Source organism: Podarcis gaigeae (genome assembly GCF_964106915.1).
Source record: "Podarcis gaigeae genome assembly, chromosome: 8".
Classification (NCBI taxonomy): Eukaryota; Metazoa; Chordata; class Lepidosauria; order Squamata; family Lacertidae; genus Podarcis; species Podarcis gaigeae.
Window position 1 is genome coordinate 20028717 of NC_139684.1, and position 23457 is coordinate 20052173.

Genomic DNA, 23457 nt, shown 5'->3' on the forward strand with positions numbered 1-23457 from the left:
GTACCACTGTACTGTATAGCTTTCATGTTACTGCTGTTTTGCTGGACGCTAAGGGATGCAGACATGTTTTCCTTCGTTCCTGAACTATGCTGAATAAATGCTGTAAATAGGCTTGCACATCTGCCTCTGTCCGCCTTTTGCTGTGAGGTGATTTACACACTCTGCTGACAGAGCGTGCACGGGTCTGTAAATGTGGGTCTGTAAATGTATCTGAGGCTCGTGTCACTGACTGACTGATGCTGTTCCACGGGAGACTGCTGATCGTCCGGAGCCAGCTGGGGCCTGCCTGATGCCCCCGTCTCCCTGGCATATCCCAACATCCAGTTGCGGACTCCGGGGTTGCGGTGTTCATCTCGCTTTACTGGCCGAGGGAGCCGGCGTACAGCTTCCGAGTCATGTGGCCAGCATGACTAAGCCGCTTCTGGCGAACCAGAGCAGCACACGGAAACGCCGTTTACCTTCCCGCCGGAGTGGTACCTATTTATCTACTTGCACTTTGACGTGCTTTAGAACTGCTAGCCACATACCAGGCTTCAAATCCCCACTTCATCATGCAGCTCACAGGATTATGGTTGTGGGGATTAACCAAGGACAGGGTGAACGATGTCTACCACCTTGAGTGACTTCAATAAAAGGGTGAGGTATAAATCCAATAAATAATTATTGCAAGTCACTTTGGAGTGTACTGACCTTGATTGACCTGCACCAGCCATGGAATAACATTTTAGAATTTCTACCCTGCCGTTTTGGCCTTAGGGCTCCAAACGCCTATATAAATATATAATTCCTCTGCATGGTGACGGAAACAGCCACTACTACATCCCAGCTTCTCCTTGCCAGGCTCCTTTTCCAATCTGCTCCTTGCAGCAGCATCAAGATCCACTCTAGGCAGCTTAGAAGCTCAACAGCGACCACTAGTGCTCATTCCCTGATCGCTCATCTCAATGCTGTGGTTGTAGAGCAGTTGAAACGCTGCTCCACCTGTTAAGATGGAAACCAGAACCTACTAGTGCCTCACCTGGCAGGTGAACCTGGTTGCTGCCAGCAGTTCTTAACAGTTCTTCCAGTTGCAAACAGAGGGTTGGAGCCAACTAAGTTTTTTTTTAAAACAGTAAACCCGTTCAAATGAATGGACCTAAATTAGTCAGGCCTGTTAATTTGAACGGGTCTAATCTGAAGATGACTAGCATTGGATTGTAAAGGTAAAGGTACCCCTGCCTGTACGGGCCAGTCGTGTCCGACTCTAGGGTTGTGCACCTATCTCACTTAAGAGGCCGGGGGCCAGCGCTGTCCGGAGACACTTCCGGGTCACGTGGCCAGTGTGACGAAGCTGCTCTGGTGAGGCAGCACCAGTGCAGCACACGGAAACGCCGTTTACCTTCCCACTAGAAAGCAGTCCCTATTTATCTACTTGCACTTTGACGTGCTTTAGAACTGCTAGGTGGGCAGGAGCTGGGACCGAACGATGGGAGCTCACCCCGCCGTGGGGATTTGAACCGCCGACCATGCGATTGGCAAGCCCTAGGCGCTGAGGTTTTACCCACAGCGCCACCTGCGCCCCTAGTATTGGATTGTAGGACCCAAATATTGCTAGAAACATTTGTGGTTATTTTTAGCCAGATGTCTCATTTTAAATATACAAACAATCCATAAAGGACTCTTTGCTAAATATATAGCCTAAGCAATGACTAGCTCAGCTGCCAAATGGGTCAGCATGCATTTCAAGGCAAGCCAGAGCCACAGCTTGCCCTCTAAAATAGGTCAAACAGGGCAGTATTATGGTGAGGACTTCTGGAGTGAGACTTTTCGTTTTCAGAAATTTATCTGAGCTTCCATCATTCAGCAGAACTTTAGGAGCCAGAAGCTAAAGTGGGGGGAATCCCATATTAAAGCAGACTGTCTTAAAATTTCAGAAACCAAAGCCTCACCTATAACTAGAAATAACCCTCTCCACAAACTTTAGCAAAATGGTAGTTGGAACCAGGAGCAGAATCCACTTCTACTCCGCTGGTGCAAATTTGGTACTGTACCAAGAAAAGCCACCACTAGTAATCCATAAGGAAAGCTCCCAATACTACATTACTCGCCCACCACAATACTACATGTTACTCGCCCACCACTCACTGAGAGGCCCACCTTCCCATGCCTAGGGATTCCTTCCATATGACCCCACCCATTCTCTTTTACTGCCACCCTCCCCCAGCATGAAACTTGTGAAATGTGCATGTGGTGTCTCCTGCCTTGCATTCCCACCTCCTTTTAAATACCTTTGGTTTATCCCTCTTAATTCCCAATTTACAAATGCAATAGAGTTTTAAAGCCAGGCATGAAGAACCTCTTAAGCTTCGCAGGCTAGACCTTTATGTCCCCTAATGGGTCAATGTTGACAAGTGGGCAGTCCCGCCCCATCACCTGACCTGATGTCAGGATGGAACCTGGACGGTAGTTCCATCAGGCACCTGTCAAAGCTGGCTGACATGTGGGAATGGCTCCACCGGTGCACTCCTTCAGGGAACCCATTAGCAAAGCAGATCGCAGCAGAATTGAACCCCATCCCTCCAACATCAGCCACTGACAACACTTGGGACAGGTGGGCATGGATTTGGGAGAAATGACCTTACCAGCCAAGAATGGCCCACGGGTCAGAGGTTCTGCAATCCTGCTCTTACGCAAATGGCAGGAACTGTCCTGCAGAACTTTGAATCTCAGGTCAGTATTCAACTCACTTGGTGACCTTAGGCAAGCCACTACCCTCCCCCACAGCCCCCTGCTTCTCTACACCCCCTTGCTGATTTTGTGGAGCAGGAAACTCAATTTTTGCCTATGCATTCAGACATTGCTACATAAAATAAAAGCAGGCTTTAAAAGGAGTAGAGATGTATAGGAAGCCAAGTTCAACACCCCATACAGTGATACCTCTGGTTACGTACTTAATTCGTTCCTGAGGTCCATTCTTAACCTGAGGTACCACTTTAGCTAATGGGGCCTCCCGCTGCCTCGTGATTTCTGTTGTCATCCTGAGGAAAAGTTCTTAACCCAAGGTACTGCTTCCGGGTTAGCAGAGTCTGTAATCTCAAGCGTTTGTAACCAGAGGTACCACTGTACTGCTGCATTCTTCACCTGTCCACCAGTGAAGAAACTCTTATTAACTATTCCTTAGTTAAGAGTTAAGCCCCCTGGGGTTGTGCACAGGCTAAGAACAAAGCCGTCTCATTTCCAATGCTGATACTAAACAACCATCCTAGGCGAGGACAGAGGCAGAAGGTTTTTAAATATAAAATCAAATACTTTAATGAAAATCTGGGAACAGGAAGACAGCTCAGATATACCACTAAAACGGATATTCCTGCGCTGCATACAATTTCTCTCTTAATATAAACACCTTCTTATAAGCAAGCAACGGGAGGGCAAACTATCAGTTCTTCAAGAGTTTTTAAAGATCCTGAGTAGAGAGTTTATCTAAACCACATAAAACGTTATATTATATGAAAGCATCCGAAGTCCTGAGCTGGTGGCCAGCACCAGGCATTTCACCACGTTTTAAAAAATAGACAACTTCCAACACACTGAATCTAAATACTTTCACATTTCCACAGAGTTCTTTATGCAAAAAGAAAGAAGGGGGTGAGGAGAAGTCTTTAGTTGAGGAATTTAAATTTCTCAATATTCAGTATGCAGGTTACAAAGCCACCCCCCCCATTTAATTCAATGCATTTGCACTTTGTGGGTGAAATTCAACAGGTTAAGGCCTTTCTCTGTCCTTACTGTTCCAACACCAGATATATACACACACAAAAAGGCCGCCTAATATAGGCATTGATTCTTATAAAATTAAAAAAAAAAATTAACCTTGTGTTCTACAACGCAATCAAGTCCACTGCGAAATAAACGAACAAGGACTGCTGTTAGCACCAAGCAACGCTGTATGGTCTGAGTGTCCAAAATCCTTTGGGGCTGGGAAGGGCAATGTCTGAACACTCTGACCAGCCTCATAAGGCAATTCTCTCCACAGAGTCCAATATTATTTGGAAACAGTCCTGCTTCTGTAGCAGCAAAGGAGCATCGCCTGTCGAACACAGACAGATGATCCAGGAAGAGTGGGAGGCTCTCCCACATTATGAGGAGACTCAAAAGACACCCGCCCCTCCCAAAAAACCCCAACCATAGTAAATGGGACATGTCACAATTAAGTCCTTCTAACTATCCTTCCTTGCACCAAGCAGGCACCAAGAGTTTTAAGTCTGTGAGCCCCCGGAAGACAAGAGCGAGAGCTCGCGTAGTCTGTTCTTGGGTCCTGCTCATCTGCGATGCCGGCTGTGGCCTGGGTGCTCCCTCTCATAGCGGTGGCCTGGCCTCTCGTAGGAGTGGGGCCGCTCGGGCCTCTGATCCCTGTAGTAGTGGCTCTTCTTCTTGTACTTCCCAGAGTGGTCCGAGCGTTCTCGCGAGCGGCTCCGGGACCGTGACGAGCTCCTGCTGCGGGATTTCCGCTGCTTGGGAGAGGTGTATTTGTACCCCTTGGCCTTCTTGTAGCTCCTCATCTTGGAGGCTTTGTAGCTTGAGCTGCCATGGTTGAACTGCCGCGGGGGAGAGTCACTTCGGCTCCTCGAGCGGCTGTGGGATTTGGAGCCGCTCGATGGGGAATAGCTTTCACTCTTCCTAGTGGAGGGGACAAGGGGGGGAAAGGCTTCAGTTTGCTAGCACATTTGAGAAAGACACCCCTGTGGCTCCAATCGTGGAACAAGAACACCCCACAGGGACAACAGCATTCCTAGGCACCTGTGGATGGGTGCGCCAGGTCCTATCACAGAGCTTTGCAGTAGCTCAGATCAGGTACGTTTTGACATTAATGATGTCATCATCATCCTCAGGTGCAGCAGAAACATTGAAATGGCTGCAGAAATACTGCTGTGGCTCTGGCAGCAGTAGGGCTTGGGGAAGAGAGAAGCAGAACCTCTGGGCTTAATGTGGTTGGCCTGCAGATCACCAAGCAATTGTGCCTATCCCCAGACATGTTCCCAATGATTTCAGCATTGGGAATAAGGACCAGGTGTTTGCCAAGGTAAGATCTCCCCTCCCTCACGGCTTTTAAATCCATGCTGGAAATCAAAATGCCTGTTTCAACTTCTCCTTTTATATCTACAGTGGTGCCCCGCAAGACGAACGCCTCGCAAGTCGGAAAACCCGCTAGACGAAAGGGTTTTCCGTTTTGGAGGCGCTTCGCAAAACGAATTTCCCTATGGGCTTGCTTCGCAAGACGAAAATGTCTTGCAAGTTCCTGCGGGTTTTTTTCCCTCCCCCCCTTTTCCTAAGCCGCTAAGCCGCTTAACAGCTGATCGCTAAAAGCTGCTAAACCGCTAATCCGCTGTCAATGGGCTTGCTTCGCAAGACGAAAAAAACGCTATACAAAGAGCCTCACGGAACTGATTAATTTCGTCTTGCGAGGCACCACTGTACATTAATGGGCGAAGCAAGCAATGCTATGGTCTTGTATGACTGAATCAAACACATGGAAAACTAGCAGGTCAAAGAAAAGTCTATGGTAAATCCCTTTCCCTAAATGCAGAGATTCTCTTTCTGTGGTGGAATACAGTGCCAAGTGTTGCAGCCTCTGTGAGGACAAGCCCCCAAAATCATCTGAAATGCCAGAGACAGAGTGCTGGCCAATCACTACCACTACATTCACCTGAGACACTGCTCTAGAGAGGTACGGGGTTGCTCTCTTCCCAGCTTGGGTATTGGTAGAGTTGGAACTCTAGTCCCTTCCAGAGGGCACTGCAGTACATACCTCTGCTTTGGAGATGGTGACCTTGAAGGAGACCTGGAATAACTCTGGTCTCTACTTCCACTCCGACTCCTGCTGTCTCGGCCTTTCTGAACGCTGGAAGGTTAAAGCAAGTGAATTTGATGTCAAAGCAACAAGTGGCCCAGTCAGCCCTTCAACCTAGGTACACATATGCCCAAGGCCAAAAATGAGGGCAACCCACTTCTGGGGCAACACTGTCACAATAAGGCTAGGATGAAGTTAACAGAAGCAGGTCACACTTATCTGGACTCAATATGACCTAGAGATGTGATGACCTGGGTTTCCAGAAAGTGTGTCCCAAATCCTTAAAGCTACTTTAGCCTGTGCTAATATCTCCCCAAAGAGGCTCAGAGACCCTTTTGCCCACAACGTAATTTAAGTCAGACAGGAGGCAGTAGCCCAGGAAAGAAGCTTTGACTATGCCAAAGCCAAGCCTATAGTCCCTCATGGCCTTATGGAGCAGTGTTACAGAGCTGCACTGCTGCAAAAGCATTCAAAGAAATAGATACAGGGGGGGGGAAAAGAGACCAGTTTATCGTGCAAGGCCCTTACCCATTGACGGGACTGTTGGATTTCATCCGTTTCGTCGCTTCCATTTTCCGCTTGGCGTTTTTTACCACCTGCACAGCAAGTGGGGAAGGCTTGGTGCCTTTATTTTCCTTTGGAGACTCTAGAGATGTGTAAGAGGAAAGTCCTGTCAAAACTTAAGGGATGACATGCTTCTATGTACCATCACCCAGGGGGTCATATTCAAGTAAGTTCTACTCAGAGTAGACCCACTGAAATGAATGGACCATAGTCAACCATGTCCAGGAAATTCAGTGGGTATATTCAGTGTAGGGCCAGCCTTGGAGACAAGCCAGGGCCTTCAGATTACAATGTTCCATGTCCAGAAAAACCCTGGAAAAATTAAAGTCAGGAGTGCTGACACAAATCTGCAAGTTCACCATAATGAGAGCTTTGATCAGAAAGGCTGACAACTATTATCAAGACAACAACAGGTCCTACTTTACTTAGCATGTTAGGGTGTAGCGTACATGCCAAATGGGATACAACTTCAAATGTGATCCTGCATGCGTAATTTACCTGTGTGACATTCCATGTGGCTGACAGCTCCTTTAAAACTAGGTTGCCGCCACCCATTTGTTTATTGTTACTCTAGCCTGGGAAGGCATTTCATTTTGCATGTGCAGAGAACCAGATTTAAATGAGACACCAACCAGATGGAATGCTGTACCGGCTTCCCACATGCCCAGCCATCAATTTCAATTGGGTCACTGTGCTGAAGTGAGGCCTAAAGTCATCCTCTTCCTATGAAAGGGAGCACATGTGAGCAGAGATCTAATTTGGTACAATTAAGGCCTAAACCTTAATAAGGATGGGAGGATTCGTCCCATATCTAGAGAAATTAGGCCTGGCCAACACAGAGCAAGTAGGCAGCACAATGACTGACATGCACAGGTTTAGTTTGGGGGTCTGTTTCTTAATGCTCTACCCTAATAACTCCTTGCAAGGAGAAACTAGCACTGCATATAAAGAACTAGAACCTTCCCAGTGATAGGGTAGTTTTCCATTTGCAAGGAGTTTTGTTTTGAAGGTGGGAGGGCATTCAAAAATGATACTGCACCCATATTCCTGGCTATACTGAGATAGTGTAAGGAACCACACATATGGGACCAGGGATACCAACCGGTTTTGGGAGCAGGAGAAAACCCCGACACGGTATCCAAATTGGGTGTTCCATCTGGTAAGAGGCCTTTGGCTTGCGCTTTTGCCTCTTCGATGGCGAGCTTTTTCTTCTCTACTCGGCTTTCCAGGATAGCTAGATCAACCTGTGGAAACGGGTGTGTGCTTTAGTAAAATATTGATCTGGCACCTACATAAGAGCATTGCATAGACAGGCTTTCCCCCAAAGGCTCACAATGGAAAATGCAATCGAAAAATGGAACAAAACACCAGGCACTTTTATGAGACATGCTACTGGCAAGGTTACCTTCTTTATTAAGCAATATTGCTATTATTATGTGCACAATTTGGGCTGCAGCACAAATCCCATATCTGTGTGGCAGGGAGGATGGAACAAAATTCTCCAGGTACTCAAGATGAAAAAAAGAAATTTAGATTCTAATCAACAGAACTTTGAAAATATGTACCCTGAAGTCATAAAAAACGCCAGTGTGCTTTCCCACCGTTTGAAAAATTCAAAAGAATAAGCAGGACCAACCTTTTTACGTGTGTATAATTGCAAAATTTTCGTGCATATCTCCTGGATTTCCTCTTCCGTAGCTCCAAACAGCAGGAACCAGTGAGGGCGGTTTGGAAGTGGAATCTGTGAGCAAGACACCGTTCACCATTAGTCACCAAAAAAACCCAACCCATTCAAAATCCCACTTTCCTTCTGTGTATGAAGGAGGGAAAGGGGGAAATGTCTACGTAAGTCACCATTTTCCTTCTGCACATGAGAGCAGAAATAAAAAGGCAGCCACTATTAAATCCTCCACATTTGTTCATGAAACACACTCATTGCAGCAGTAAAAACTCCACAAGGAAAACAAGAGCATCTTATATAGCATGAGCCAGGTTAACACCAACCTCCAGAGTCCTGGCAGCAAGGTAGATGCAGGCGCAAGCGATGCTCTCAGGGTGGAACCTTACAAAGACATCTGTCCGCAGACTGTCATTCATGTAGTTCCTGAGAAGACAAAAAGGAGGGGGGAAAGTTGCAGAAGTCTGCTGAAGTCCCCTGCTTTGGCTATGCTGTTTTTAAGGCACACTGTAGCTAGCTGTCTAGGGCATTCTACAGCTGTCTGAATCCTAGATAATCCTGTGAAACCTGACAAGAAGTTGGAGTGCACAGATTTGACAGGGAAGGACAACTGCCAAGTATTTATTAACTGGATGTTGGCATTTTATGAAAGAGAACCAATTTTAACTTCACTTTTCTCCCTGCTATGAGCTACTGGCCTGTTCTCACGCAAAACACCACAAATTCATTTTATTTTACGGTAGGCACAACTTTTGAAGCATAATTTGAAGAATTCTGTCAAAATCTACGTTTTATCCCGTCACGCAGAGCGACATGCAAACTTTAAAACGGACAGTCTGAAGTCACAGGTCCGGCTAGAAGTTCTTTGTCGAAGGAACGGGGCTTTTCCCAAGCATTCAGAATCTTCTGTCGCAATCTTCTTTTGGAGTGACCAGTCTCCACTCAGGAAAGTATCCGACACACAAATCGCTTTTAGAGAGAGCAAGAGAGCACCACAGATATTCAGTCCAGGTGTCTGGTATTGTCACTGCTGAAGGACCAAAGTTCTTCAATGGGTTGTCATTGGGCCGCTTCCAGACTGCCCCACTGTAACAAGGTTTCTCAACACAAAAGTTCACAGAATGAGGCAACTGTAAAAAATATTGCACTGTAAAAATATTGCACAAAGCCCAGCCAGAACATTTCACGCATTTCTGTGACCTTAAAATGAAAATCTGAAGGATAATTCCTTACAACACACCAAAATGCACAGTGGACAAAACCCAGAACAAAGTTTAAACAGTTGTAAAATGGAATGGGCCTATGGTTTGTGCCTGACATAAAGGTGCAAATTAATATGTGACCTATGTCACTATACCAAATCAGGCTATGCACATAATTCCTACATAATTTGTTCAAAACCAAAGCAGCTGAAGAATATGGGGACCCTGGCTTTGGGTAGCAATGATTTCTAGTCTTCAATTAGCAGGTTTTGAAAAAATACTATAGTTACTATAGTTAATTAGATCCAAAATGTTTCCATTGCCATTTACACTAACCCAGATGAGCTGGGATTTTGAAGAGTAGGCCAGCCCTTTAAAGTCCTATTTTAGGTGCAACCAAAGGGACTGCCTGGGTGGTCCTGTATTTATTTCCCCACACTGAACTGCAGTTTCTCACAATATAATCCAAGTTCCAAAAGCATTTGTTATGATGCATGGAGGAAGGAACCCGTTGCAGATATGGATATACAGAAGTAGATATGTAGATATGTGCAGGACCCCAAAACACACAGTTTAAAAAGTACAACAGAAAAAATTTGAGGTGCTATGAAGTAACATATCTTCTTATTACAATGGTTATGCTTTCAAGTATGAATTACGTTTTTAAAAAACCCAACCCCACAAAGATTTTAAACCCAAGTTTAATAAAAGTCTGTGGTTTTTTTTAAAGGATATAAAATGGGAACAAAGCATCCTGACAGTAACACAGACTTATCTGAAAAATGCACAAATAAAATTTAACAAGTTAAAAAAAATAATCACAAGCAGCAGTCGGCCAGTTTTAACTCGACTTGTGTACGCATACCACCTGTCTAGAGCCAGCCTTCTCTCTGTGGAGCCTGCTTGGGTTTGACTGAAGACGGCAGTTATCCCTGCACCATAGCGCTTGGGCAGCAGAGGAGAAGTCTTAGTCACTTACCCTCAGAGGCTACCCTTTGATCAAAAGAGTACAGAAAAGAAGAGTCAAAAGAGGTTCTCTTTCAAAACAGCCAGACAATTTTAGTTAGTAGAAACACAAACTTTGCTTTCAGGTCAATTTTTACATCATGTCAGTTTTCACAGGTTACCATTTGTCAATGGGAGCGGGGGGGGGGGGAGATATTTAATATAAACCCATACCAAGAAAGGGGCAGATAGACTACATATGGACACAATATATTGCATAAACAATATCAAGAAGCTGAAAACTGTATGAGCAGGGTTGTTTTTACAATAATTTTCAAGTAAAATGATGGCATGGCAGAAGTGACCACCTCCCCACACTAGGAATGAAGGGGGTAGATGTATGGTTAACACCTTATTGAGAGGCAGCATACTTCTGAATGACACATGCTGTTGGGCAAACAGGGGAGGGCGGGTGCCTTCATGCCCTGCTCCTGAGCAGTAACTTGAATGGGCAGGAGTAAAAGGAAGAAAGAGCAAAGGGTGCATTTGTGAGGGTGTAAAGCTCTCTTACCATTTAAGACAGTGTCTGAATCTTTAACAAAGAGGCCCGTCAACTTGGGGTGATAGAAGCGGCATTCCAGGCTAAGACTGGAACCATACTCATGCCACGAACATGGCAGTGGAGGAGAAAAGTACTGACCCTACACATGACATATTTTTGCCATTGCCCCGCTGGCCTCAATAAAAACAAGAAACATCAACTTACCATGAGGTCTGGACCAGGTGTTGGTTACGTTCACATTCTAATACCTGAAGGTACATAACGATTATCTGGAAGATACGGGTGATTGAGTTATACAGGTGATCCAAGTGGTGGAAAGAGGTTTTCATCTAGACAGAGGAGGGTACCCATGCAATGCAGGTCATTCTACTCTGGATCAATGGCCTGACATGACTCCACGGTGTGTATAAAATGTTAAGAATATGTTTTAGGATGTCAGAGAAGTGGTACTCTTGAGAGTATGTGTGCAGCAAAGCTTCTTTCCTCTGCACTGCTGTGCACTGTCACAAGTGTCTCTTTTTTTACCCCAATATTATTTGGCAGCTTTCCTTTTTCAGTGCTTGCTTCAAATATATAGGAATAACAAAGAGGGAAATGGTGGAAGCACTTCTATACAAAGATTTGTTGCAATGTATTAGTAACACAGGTCCGATTTTTGGGGGGAGGTAGAGAGAAGAGTATATGAAAAATGGAAAATGCAAGAAGTACCAACGAAAGAAGAGAGACAGATGAAAATGATGGACTCTGGAACTGGCAAAGCTAAAGGAAAAATCTGAAACCAGATGATCAAGTATTCCAAAAAGACTGGAGTACGGTTACAGGATATTTAAAAGATTAATTGTAAGCAATTAACATCACTAGCACCGTTGTCTGAACACTTGCAATGAGAATTTTCCCCCTTTTTATATTTATTTAAGTTTTGAGTTTTTTGGGTAAGGAGTTATCGGAATTGGAAAATGTACAAAATGCAATAATATAAAGGTTAATTATCAAACCCACAAGATGGGAGGGAAGGAAGTCAAAGGGCTCTAAAGAGCCAGAGACATAAAGTGGATAATAATGGTGTGATTGTATATTATTAAATGGAAAACTAATATTTTTTTTTTTTAAGACCCAGAACAACCAGGATGTTCCAACAAATGCAGGCAAAAAGATGATGCAGATCTGAGGACTGAAAAAGTCAGAGAAGATGGGAGCCTGCACTACTGGGTTTTCATAAGCTTCCACTCATGGTAACCCCACCTACTACTGAAGGGTTCACATTTCCACAGCTGACAGGTGTCAAACCAGACTGAATTAACCTTAGAAAATGCTACAATGTATCCTGCCCATTTTTAAAATCCTGCCCTTCCTTTACAAGGCAGAATTCAATCTTACAATTAAGACTTACAATCTTGTTAGGTATGTCAGGTTTTGTAACATGCACTGTCCAAGACGATCCAGCAAACCTAAGACATCATCTGGGCTTTAACCTGTTGAGCATCCTTCGGGAGCCAGCCATGAGTGGCTAATGCTGAAGTAATGATGTAAGTGGCATAGCTAGAACATGAGCACCAAGGGCAGCTGAGATAGAGAAGGGGATTGTGCCATGCCTGAATGGAACAAGGGAGGCCTGTAAGCTTCAGTTGGGCACAGAATTGGGTCCATACACCTGATTAACTCTCCAGCACTGCCTGCTTATTGGCACAGTCAATCAGACATAAAACTCAACGAGATGCTAGACTGGTGCCATCTATGAAGTGGAATGTGGTAAGTGACGTACCAGCCATGACTGCACAATTGGGAAAAAATAAATTGAAAGCGGCCAACGAAAACTGTCCCCCTGCTTCTTTAAAGTGATAGAACATGTCTCAATTATTTTCAGGGCAAAAAGTAAGCCAAACAGTAAAGCTTACAAAGTGGGAGGAACAGAAGCAGCCACCAGTCCCTCTCTGAAGTAGGAACATCTTAGAAACACAAATGTAGTTCTGCACTGTGCCACTTGTAGGGCTGACCCGCCAAAGACTTATCACACACTACCCAATAGATACACAATGGTGTTGTTACCTGCTTGCACAAGAATAAGCTGCTTTCATGCCAAGGACTTTGAATGGAGAACTCAAGCATAGCTAAGTCTAAGCAGCACCTAATATCTGAAGCAACCAGTCTTCATTCACCAAATGAGACACTAGCAGGCAATTCTTGAAATGAGAAACAAAGACTGCCAATGGTTTGGCTACATTAAGAACAGGCTAATTTCTTATCCACTGCTCAGAGGGCAAACTTAAAAATACAAAAGAAATACAAACCTTGTGGGGATGCTTCACGTGTACGCAAAATCCCAACTCCTTCAGAACTCTCCTCTCAGCCTTTATAATTTGGTTCTTCAAGTTAACGTACTCTTGATCCAGTATCAAAGGTACAGGCTTCCTGGGATTTTTTTTAAAGGGGGGGGGGATAGAAAAAAATCAGTTTAAATCCCTCCTACAAAAGTAGAGCAACAATGGACATACCTCAGTGGAATAACACAACTTTGGTGTCTCATGGGAACAGCATGAGAAGATTAAATTTGGACCAAGTTATCCAAGGAACTGGATAATTGATTGTAGAGACTTTCAAGTCTGTAACTGTCTAGGCAACACTGGCACTGGTTGCCTTTTTGAACCCCAAACTTCCCTCTGGAACAGTCGACTCATAGGAGTTGTGCAAACTTACTCCAAAAATGACCCCTCTCAAGAAGAAACTACCAAAATCTCAGAGAAGAAGCACCCACCTAAGCAATCTTTCAACCCTTTGAAGTTACAATTTGAAATTGTAAAATTTCACCCAGACACCGCCACTAGTTGAGGATGCAACGAGGGCTGGAAAAGCTGGAACTCACTGAAACTTTATTTCCAATTAGGTTTTTTGGGGGAAGGCGGGGTTCAGGGACATTCTTTGGGGTTGCAAGAAATCCTCTGGAGTTTTGGGCAGGGGATAATGCAAGTCACAAATGGCCCTTGAGTAATTGCCACGATCCCTGGAAACAGATACTGTGTGTACTGTGTGAAGGCACACAGTTGGAGTAACAGTTGACTTACTTTTTCTCTCTCAGATACCGAAGTCTGTGGAACACATTAATGACATCTCTTATCCGCCTTGGGGCTTCTTCAATTTTTGATGCCAAGTGAACACAGGCCATCGACACATGCTGTAAAAGAATATGGAACATAGCTTAGTTTTATTCTGATCTCTTACTATCTCCAACAGTTGAAGGAGCAATAACATGCAGAATATGGCCACCAGACTAGTGTAAGCATCTTGTACAAGGAGCTTCACCATGCATTTATGGGCACATTGAGAAAGGGATATGCATTATCTTTGAAAGCCCTGAACAGCTTGGGAGCAGGGTGCTTGAAAGACCATCAGTTCAGATTTGACCTTATCAGGGAAGCTCCTTCAGAGAGCTTCTTCTCTATCGCTGAGTCCCAACTGTGGAACTCCCCTCTAAAGGAGAGACCACAAATAGATTTCTGGAACTTTTTGCCTCAAATGCAAACTATGGCAGAAAACCATTTTTAAAAAAGTTTTCTAGAATCTCAGGATTAAGAATCACTATGTTACAGAGATGGCAGAATAGCTTGCAGAATACATTTCAGTGACTAACACTTCAGCACACTTGCTTGGAATATGTACAGCTGAGATCAATAGGAATTATTTGCAAATCAGTGTGCTAACACTGGGCTAACATGCAGGAAGCTCAGCAAACTAGTTTACCATGCTTAATCAATAAAATCAAATTGATACCAATTATTAATTGAATAGAGCAAAGCCCATACCTCCATGGAATGCTTCACAAATGATTTTGTATAAAAGAAACGCTGGAATAACACCTGCCCCGTAGCCATGGCAACCTAAGAAAGAAAATATGAGACTCCATATTAATATGACAGTAAATACAGCGGTACCTCTGGATGCAAACAGGATCCGTTCCAGAGCCCCGTTTGCATCCTGAGTAGAACACAACCCGTGACTGGTGTGTCGCGATTTGCCGCTTCCGCACATGCACGCAACGTCATTTTGAGTGTCTTTGCATGCGCAAGCAGTGAAACCCGGAAGTAACATGTTCCATTACTTTCGGGTCGCCGCAGAGCGTAACCTGAAAACACTCAAGCTGAAGCATATTTAACCCGAGGTATGACTGTAGAGATGTTGGAAGGAATGCTAACAGACCACAACTGATTCGGCACCTGTAAGACCATTATAAATGATTTAAGCCCTGACCAATTACAAGCCATGGATATTTAAGAACTGTTGACTATATAGTTGGGGAGGCACATTTATTTCCTTTTATCCCCATACCTTCCTTACTTTCTTAGCTCTGCACTAATGCAGCAGTCTGCTAAGGTGTTTTAGGAAATCTTTCCTATTCAACATTGCAATATTAATCATACCTACTCCATAATAAGTCCAGCTAAATTTAATATGGCTTACTCCCAGGTAAATGGGTTAGGATTGTAGCCCAATACTCCTGCATGGATCCAGAATCCTAGTCACACAGTATAGCTTCTATGTGTGTGACGGCCCTAGTACTGTGAAGCCAAACACTTGCTAGAGGAAAGAAACCTCACTGAAGACCCTCAAAAGATAACCTCCCTCCTCCACAGATAATGTTTACACCATTTCTATCTTGCTCTTCATCAATTTCATGATACCAGAGTGAATTACAATAAAACAGAAACAGTAACATAATTAAAAAGGGGTGGAGTGAACTCAAAAGAACTTCTCAGTGCTCTGTCAATTGTATGATGGGAAGGTGGGAGTCACAAGTATTTTTAGGTACAAAACTAGTCAAATTGTAACCATCCTCATCCAATGACTCTAACTTGGCTAGTGAGGTTGAAACATTTGCTTGGTGTTAATACAGGTCTTCAGACCATACAAAGTTTACCCGCCCACAATGCTTTGCTCATCTAAGCTTCCCCCCAAAGAGCCAGCTGTTAAATTTAAGAGCTAAATGAAAGAGATCGTAGTTCCTCCTCAAAACTAGGCAACACAGTCTTTTCAAAAGCCAATCAATCAGCACAAAACATTTGATCAGAGGAAGTCCGGAAGGAGAAACCAAGAACAGATTCCCCTAAAAACATGAGAACAAAAACAAGTCGCTAGATACAAGGCAAGATGAATCAGCCACAGTGAACTCGTCACAGTTTCAGCATCAGAGAAATGTTACCAAAAACTCTTCTAGTTTGAACAGAAAAAAACACCAACACATCCTCCTCAAAAGGGTGGTAACCAGCAGGCTTGCCGGAATGTCTTGGCAAACATACAAGACTAGCAAGGGAGGGGATAGCGTCATTTCCGGGCAAGACCTGTTACATCACTCATTTCCTGGAATAGAACTACGGGCTTGCGAACCTCCTCCATTAAGCAGGGTTTTTCCCTCTCTGCCTTCCTCCTTTTCTTGGGACACTGAAATCCCCATGCCAGGGTGGGAAGGGGTCCTTATCAGAATCTTTAAGATCTACTGATCCTTGGCAGCCTAGGGTCCTCAGTTCTAGGGCTCAACTGTCCCGGAGGAAGAACAACACACCCCCCCTCCAGTGCTAGTGAGGGAAACTGAACAAAGCAGCAAATCCAATCAACCACCTTTCTCCTATTCTCCAAACATTTACATCCAAAACATGGGAGTTCTAGTCAGCAGGCTTTCCTTTATCAAGACCAGGTCAGACAGTCTCAAACAGTGCTTCTCCAAGTTGCTTTCCTTGCTTTTGGAAAAGACCACCAACTCTTCTTTTCCCTTAAAATACAGCAGCTTCTTAGGAACCCTCCCAACTGAAGCCCCAGCATAAAGCACAATTATAACAGTACATTATCTCTACTGCATCTGTGTATTATATAGCTTATATAAAAAAGTACACAAACATATTACACACATAATGCTAACTTGTTTTCTCCAGAAAGCCATAAAACTACTCTTCCAAAATGGTTTCTGCTTGGGGAAATGTGTGTTATAACCCCTGCCCCAACAACACAATTCTACCACCTCTCAGCAAGCTTTAATTTAATGTTCAATTTTTAATGTAAATCCTACATCATTACACAAACACACACTCCTCCCTATAGAACTCTTTTCCTTTAAGAATATCCTGCCCCAATCCCAGATCCAAAGCATCAGTCAGTCCATGTATTACAGCATTATCCTCCCAACAATATCTGTCTAGTTTATAGTGAAAACCATTATTTGTAAATTGGCATCCAGCTCTTAGTATCCAGTTATACTGCCTCTGGACATAGAGGTTCCACTAAGCTATCAGTGCCAAGAACTAACGACAGACCTGCACACCATGTATCTATCCAAATTCTTACCCCCCAGCAAAAAAAATCTAGATGTGCCTTGCTTTGCCAGCCCAATGGTTCATTTAGTCTAATGTTCTGTTTGACACAGCAGTCAACCAGCTGCCCATGAATTCCTCCTGTTCATGAATCCAGCCTTCATAATTTTATTTAATCCATTACAGGAAACAGTCTTTCTGTGTCTGTCCAAAGATCCATCTAGTTTGGTAGCCAGTTTCCAACTGTGACCAATCAAATACTTCCAGAAACTACATAAGCAAGGGAGAGCAAGAGTCCTCTCCCCTGGGGGCTCCACTTTGTTCTGAATGCAAAAGCCCCACTTTTGCTTCCATGACTTAGATACCACCCATGAACCTGAGAGTTTTGATGCAGGCATCATGACTACCAGGCAAATTCATGAAGGTTGCTTAATGCTATAAAATAACTTGTTAAATTACCACAGACTTATCCTCCAAAAGTCAAAAATTGCCTTGATGAATCAAGCCAGAGGTCCTATTAAATCCACTCTCCTCCTTGAATAAGTCACACTCAGAAAAGGGTGTGTGTGATAGTGTACTATTCCAGTCCAGAATGGACAGAACAACCTGGTATATGACTATTTTCTTTGATGAATTCAACACCAATGTTAACAACAAAGTACTGTAAGACCTTAAATGGTAAATATTGGATCCAGATGAAATTAGTTGTGCTTAGGTTCCAACTGATTTCAATGGGAACTAAGTTCTGGATCTAACTCCAGAAGTTTTAGGAGAATACTTTTTCTAGTCTTTTGAAGTGTCACAGGTTTCTGTTGCTTTTGCTGCAACAGATTAACAAGGCTACCCCTCTCAAAAAAGCTCATTCTGTTGCCAGGTACATGCAGAGGATCAGAGGAATGCTGAGGTGCCCAGAAAGAGAAGTGGGGTGGGGAATAAAAACAGAGCAGCTTGAACTTTATTGCTCTCTATAATAGGCTTCTCCACTTTTTACTGGGTATGTATTAATATATTTAGACACACTGGAGAGTCATGCTTTTTAGTCATATATATAGATATATATAGCATGGTAGCACTTTTATTGTAAAATAAACTAGCTGCAATAATAGCTAAAAGAGATCCAGTGTGGTGGTATAGTGTGGCTGGACTATTAAACTTGGACCAGGCCAGAAAGACCCAGGCTCTAATTTCCATTCAATGAAATCACTGAGTGACGTTGGGCCAGAAACTTTCTAACCTACCTCATTTTACTGCTGTAAGGAGGCAGGATAGAAATATAGTGATTCTTTATCTAAAGCTGTATCTTCCCAGGAAAAACAGAACTTTTTCACAGCTGTATAAAAACATACTACTAACAACGACCCAGGCTTTGAGAACACAGAGCTAGGCAATATCTATACTACTACTATCTAAAAACTCACCAAATACCACTGCAGCTTTTCAGTTTGCCAGAACACTTTCCATCAGGTGAGATGGTATAAAAAGCAGGAGCTTCGGGGAGGGGGCAGAAAATGAATAAAGAAAGGAGGGCCGGGATGGGACAGCACCTAGGAAAAAAGAATTCCCCCTCCACAATTCTTGTACACTTTTCCAACTTATTTAGACGCTAAAGAAAATAGCTTACTTTTTATCATATAAATGCATACATATGTACAAAAGCCACAGTACATTACCTTTACCTGCAATTCTCTTACACTGACTTCTGGATCGACTTGTGAAGCTACCTGAATGACTCAAAGGCAAGATACTTTTTTTTTGTATGAACTAAATACGAACTAAGTTATAAAAATAAAAGCGCTGGATCCTGAAGCCTCGATGTCTAGATTCAGATAGGCCAAAAAACACCACGACAGACACGCTCAGAATCTGTAACAGGTTCTTTTCCAACCGTCTTCCAGAACCTTCCAACTGCCCTCAACCGCCCAACGAAGCCCCCTCCCGGTTCTCTCTGACCTTTTCTCTCCTTTTTCTTCCCCGTCCCTCCTTAATCCCACTTCAAGGCCTCCCTTCCAGAGGCGAGTGCGGCCTAGGCCTTAGGTTTAGGCCTAGCGCTCGCTCGCTCCTTCCGCACCTGAGGAAGCCGCAACAGGATCCCGGCGGCCTGGATGAGCTCACAGCCGGTGACTCGGAGCTGAGCCTCGGTCTCGGCGTCCAGGCCGCTGCTCATGGAAGGCGTGAAGCGGAGGGCGTCGGCCGACAGAAGGCAGTTTTCCAGCGTGATGAGGACCCCCGAGTATAGCCGGTCGCCGATGCGGACCGCGCCGGGGGGCGGAGGGAGAGCCGGAGGAGGAAGGGCTGGCGGGCAGTAGCCGCCGGAGGACGACGACGAGGACGACGACGACGCCACCGCTGAGCCGGCGAGGCCGGGCCCTACCGTCGCCAGCGCCGCTGCTCCTCCCGCGGCCGCCATTATCGCCGCCATCTTGTCTCGACGTCGCTCCCCTCAGACTGACTCACTTCGCCGCCGCCTCCAAACCCCCGTCCGCGCCTACGTCACGCGCAAACCTTTTGTCTCCCCACCTCCTCCTCCTCATTGGCCAGCCGCAAAAACGCGCGTCCTCCTATTGGGCGAAAGCGCCGGCTTTTTCCGTTGTGACGCAACGGTTGGGAATTCAACCGTCTCAGAACGAGGCGGGTGAAGGTACGTTTGGGAAATGGAAGAAAGGCAAAGTTTTCCCGGCATGCGCTACGCGCACTCTCTGGCACGGCTGGCTCACGTTGGGTTGTACCACTTCAGAGTGAAGGGGGGGAAAGAGTTTAAATAATTACGGTTTTTATCCTCTTTTTAATTTTTTTTTTTAAACCCTCCGATAGAAAATCACCATGTCATGAAGAAACCCTGGCACTTACTTTTAAAAAACACAGGTGAGATTACCACCTCGTACTTTGAAGTGGTACAGTCCAGGTTACGTCAGGCGAGAGAACAGGGCCCAAAATGCTCCCTTGCCTCAGTTGCATCAATGCCGGAATCGACCACTCTCGACTCGAGCTAAAAACAAAGGAAGCTTAGGGTTGTACCCAACTAAGTGTTATTCCGAGTAGACCTACTGAAATTGGTGCGCCTAAATCAATCATGGCCATTATCTTCAATGGTTCTGCTCTGAAGAGGACTGTTTGCCACAACACTGGTTTTCCTGCCTTGTCCTCAAATTTGTTTTAACACAGAAATTGAACCTGTTTCCAACTTCGAAATTTGGAGAAGGACCAAAGTTCCCCTTCGTTTTCCCCTTGGCTTTTAGGCAGCAGTCCTACACAGACACTTACTACGGAGGAAATCCTACCGACAGGAGTGGGACTTTTCGGTGGGCATGCCTTTAAAAGCTGCACTCTTAATACAGTATACTCCCTATTAGTAAGGTTGAAATCCTATACACACTTTAAGGGCAAGCCGCTACTCAGCATTGAATTTATTTATGCTGGTGTGGGCAATTCCCCCCCCCCCCAGGTGCTGAGCCTATGGGGAGCATCATCATCATCATAAATAATAATAAAACCAGTAGTTATACTGGTACCTACTGAGAAGGCTCATTAAAAAAAACAACTGCACCTAGTTCCTACCAGAGAGCAATGGCAAACTACCGGTAAACTGTCAGATTGTGCCAAAATGGCAAAACTGACCGGAAAGCTCAGGAACCAAGAAGACAAAAACTTCCAGAAAGAATGAGCAAAAAATTATAATTTATTTAGGAGACTGCTGTAAGCAGATGAAAACATTAGCAGGATTTTAATCTCACTTGTAATGTAGCAAATACTATTAATAATATGGATAGATATAAAATATAGATTATAATATGCAGTTGAAAACGCCAACATTAAGACCTGCAGAGATGGAGGGAGGTCTTGAGATTCAGAGAAATCTCTATATGGAAATGTATTTGTTTTTTAAATAAATTTATATTTGTAAAATCAAATAAAAATGATTTTTAAACAAACGAACAACTGCACCAGAAGAAATTACTGTGAAAATAAGAAATAATTAGGGGCATGCCAAATATTGTCATTGCTCAGGGTGCCATATTACCAAAGTCTGTCCAGTCCCGTCTTTGAACTCAATGTAGGAAAAATATTACTTCCAAGGACAAGGGGAGTAAAGATTGCTGCATTTTTATCAACTGGGTAGTGTTATGAGAAAAAACCTTCTCCTTTTCCCTTAAGGGGTACCCAAGAGCCCATATAGAGTCCTTTTGTAGGTTCTCTATCAGTAGGAGAAAATAGCAGACCAACCTGAGAATATTGAGAAGCAAAGCAGCTAGTAAGCCTGATTTTTATTAAACTGTTGCAACAGGGTCCTCGCTCACCACAAGCAGGAAAGAGGAGGAACCCAAAAGAAAGGTGTGCCCGTCCTCATACAGACTTTTTAAACTGCCCACCCTCAAACTCCAGACCACCCCCAGAAACATCCTACATACTTCACAGGAGAGTGTATCCCAGGACCACCTCCCCCAATGCATCATACATACACCACATGGGGTGATCTAAAACAGAATCCTGAGTGTTTTATCTCCTGTCTGGCAGGTTATCTGATTGCATTATCTGGGTCTTGGCCACTCTTTTGTTATTATAACTATTTAATTCCTGAATCCAGGTCACAGTTCACAGGCTCACCCTATTCACACTTTAAATGTGCCCTTAAGGAAGGATTTGTGAGCACAGAGACAATGGTTTTTTTCATTTCCTTTGATCTTGCAGAGACATATTTGAGGTCATTTTGGGTTTCAGGACTTTACTGTGATTTTCAGACATGTGGTTTACATATTTGTATGTGTTTGCTTGGCACATTTATGAACATCTATTTTATATATATAAGACCTTAAAATTCTTATAACAGTAGATTGTTTATTTCTGTCATTTATTTATTTGGAAAATGTAGATGCACACACACATGCCCTTCCCCAATACATATGCAATCCCTAAAGCAGCTTAAAACAGCAATTAAAACAATCCCATAAAATAAATCAATTAAAACAACCCCAGAAAAGAAATCAAACACCTTAAGATTAGAAACAGTCTTGTCAGATACAAGCAACGTTCGGATTTTGTGTAACAGAAAAGTTTTAACCACTCTGTTGTAACAGGATGTCAGATGGATTTCATGCGTAAGGTGGAAAAGATTCATGCATGTAACAAAGTGATGAATGAGAGGCCACTCTAAAGAGGAGATGTATCTCCCCCCCCCCCCCCGCAAAAAAGGGTAGATCTGTATAAAATTAGCACTAGCTAATTTATATGTATAGATGCAAATTTAGAAAACAGGATGGAATTTAATAACGCAAGGATCAGTATCTCACCATAGTGTTAGAAGACCATGCCCTGCTCATTTGTGTTAATTAATTGCTGACAGGCAACTTTGAAGCCCACCTTCCTTGAACCCTTATACCCCTTATTTCTTCAGCCGGACAAACCTTCAAATAGAGGAATGTCCTACACAAAGTAAGACCCATGCCTATCTTAATCATGTCTCAGTCCCAGGCACGACAGTAGACCTTAGTTGGGAGGGCAGGTCGTATGCAATGAGATAAAGGTCTCCTGGATTGAAGCAATTTACCTTTAAAGCCCTTTTCACTAATGCAGTGGGGCTTATGCGAAGTACACCTTCATCAGCTTGTGCGTCAAAGAGCAGTGAATTCAATAAACTTCAAAACAAAAATCAATTTTCTGCAACATTTTTACATCCCCCACACTGGCAAGAATTTGACTGCCCCAGGTAGAAACTCAGGCCCCGGTCTAGCTACCAAAGAAAATTAAGAACTTTGATTAATTTATGTCATTCTTTTCATGTGAGGCAGGGAAATCAGAGGACCGTGGACCATGGAAGCTTACACCATAAAACCAGTTTTTAAGGGGCCACAAGTCTCTTGTTTTCGCTGCACAGAAATTGTTAGAGGTTTTGTTTGTATAATGTGTTGCTTATGAAGATTGTGACCCTACAGAGCAAGGCATTATGCACATTTATGACGGAGTCTCCTGGCCCCTTCAATATCAGGGGACGACAAAGGTATACAAACTTTGTTGAGAATAAGTCCCACTGAACTCAGAAGGACCTCCTTCTAAATAAAAATGCAGAAGATCAGGTCATAGCAGAATCTGCTCATCTTTTAATGTTTCTCATGAAATACTAGATTTATTTTTAATGCAAAAAAGCAATATATCTTTAGATAGGTTTATTTTAAACCCTTTATTTTAAAAGATTTAAAAAAAGGAAAGGTCCTATGCTCATAAATCACCAAGGCCCAGTGTATCTGTTTAAAAACACCACAGTTGCATATTCACAGCTGTATACATTCTGCATATGCTTAGAAATAAGTTGAGGTGATGTATCTGCTATAGATATTTTGGAAAGTTGTTAGACACCTCTTAAGATAGGGTAATGAATTTTGCACAATGGCTCC

The 23457-nt window shown here is 43.7% G+C and overlaps 1 protein-coding gene across 1 annotated transcript; it reads right to left on the reverse strand.

Moving 5' to 3' along the window:
• Positions 1–3265: 3265 nt before the first annotated feature.
• On the reverse strand, positions 3266–19741 carry CCNL2 (cyclin L2). Its single transcript, XM_083752678.1, has 11 exons — positions 19140–19741; positions 14576–14650; positions 13838–13947; positions 13067–13187; positions 10983–11047; positions 8396–8495; positions 8028–8132; positions 7494–7635; positions 6356–6473; positions 5786–5878; positions 3266–4656 (listed from the first exon to the last, which is right to left on the reverse strand). Exons 1-11 carry the CDS (start codon positions 19488–19490, stop codon positions 4299–4301), a joined length of 1638 nt encoding a protein of 545 aa, XP_083608804.1. The 5' UTR covers positions 19491–19741; the 3' UTR covers positions 3266–4298.
• Positions 19742–23457: the final 3716 nt, after the last annotated feature.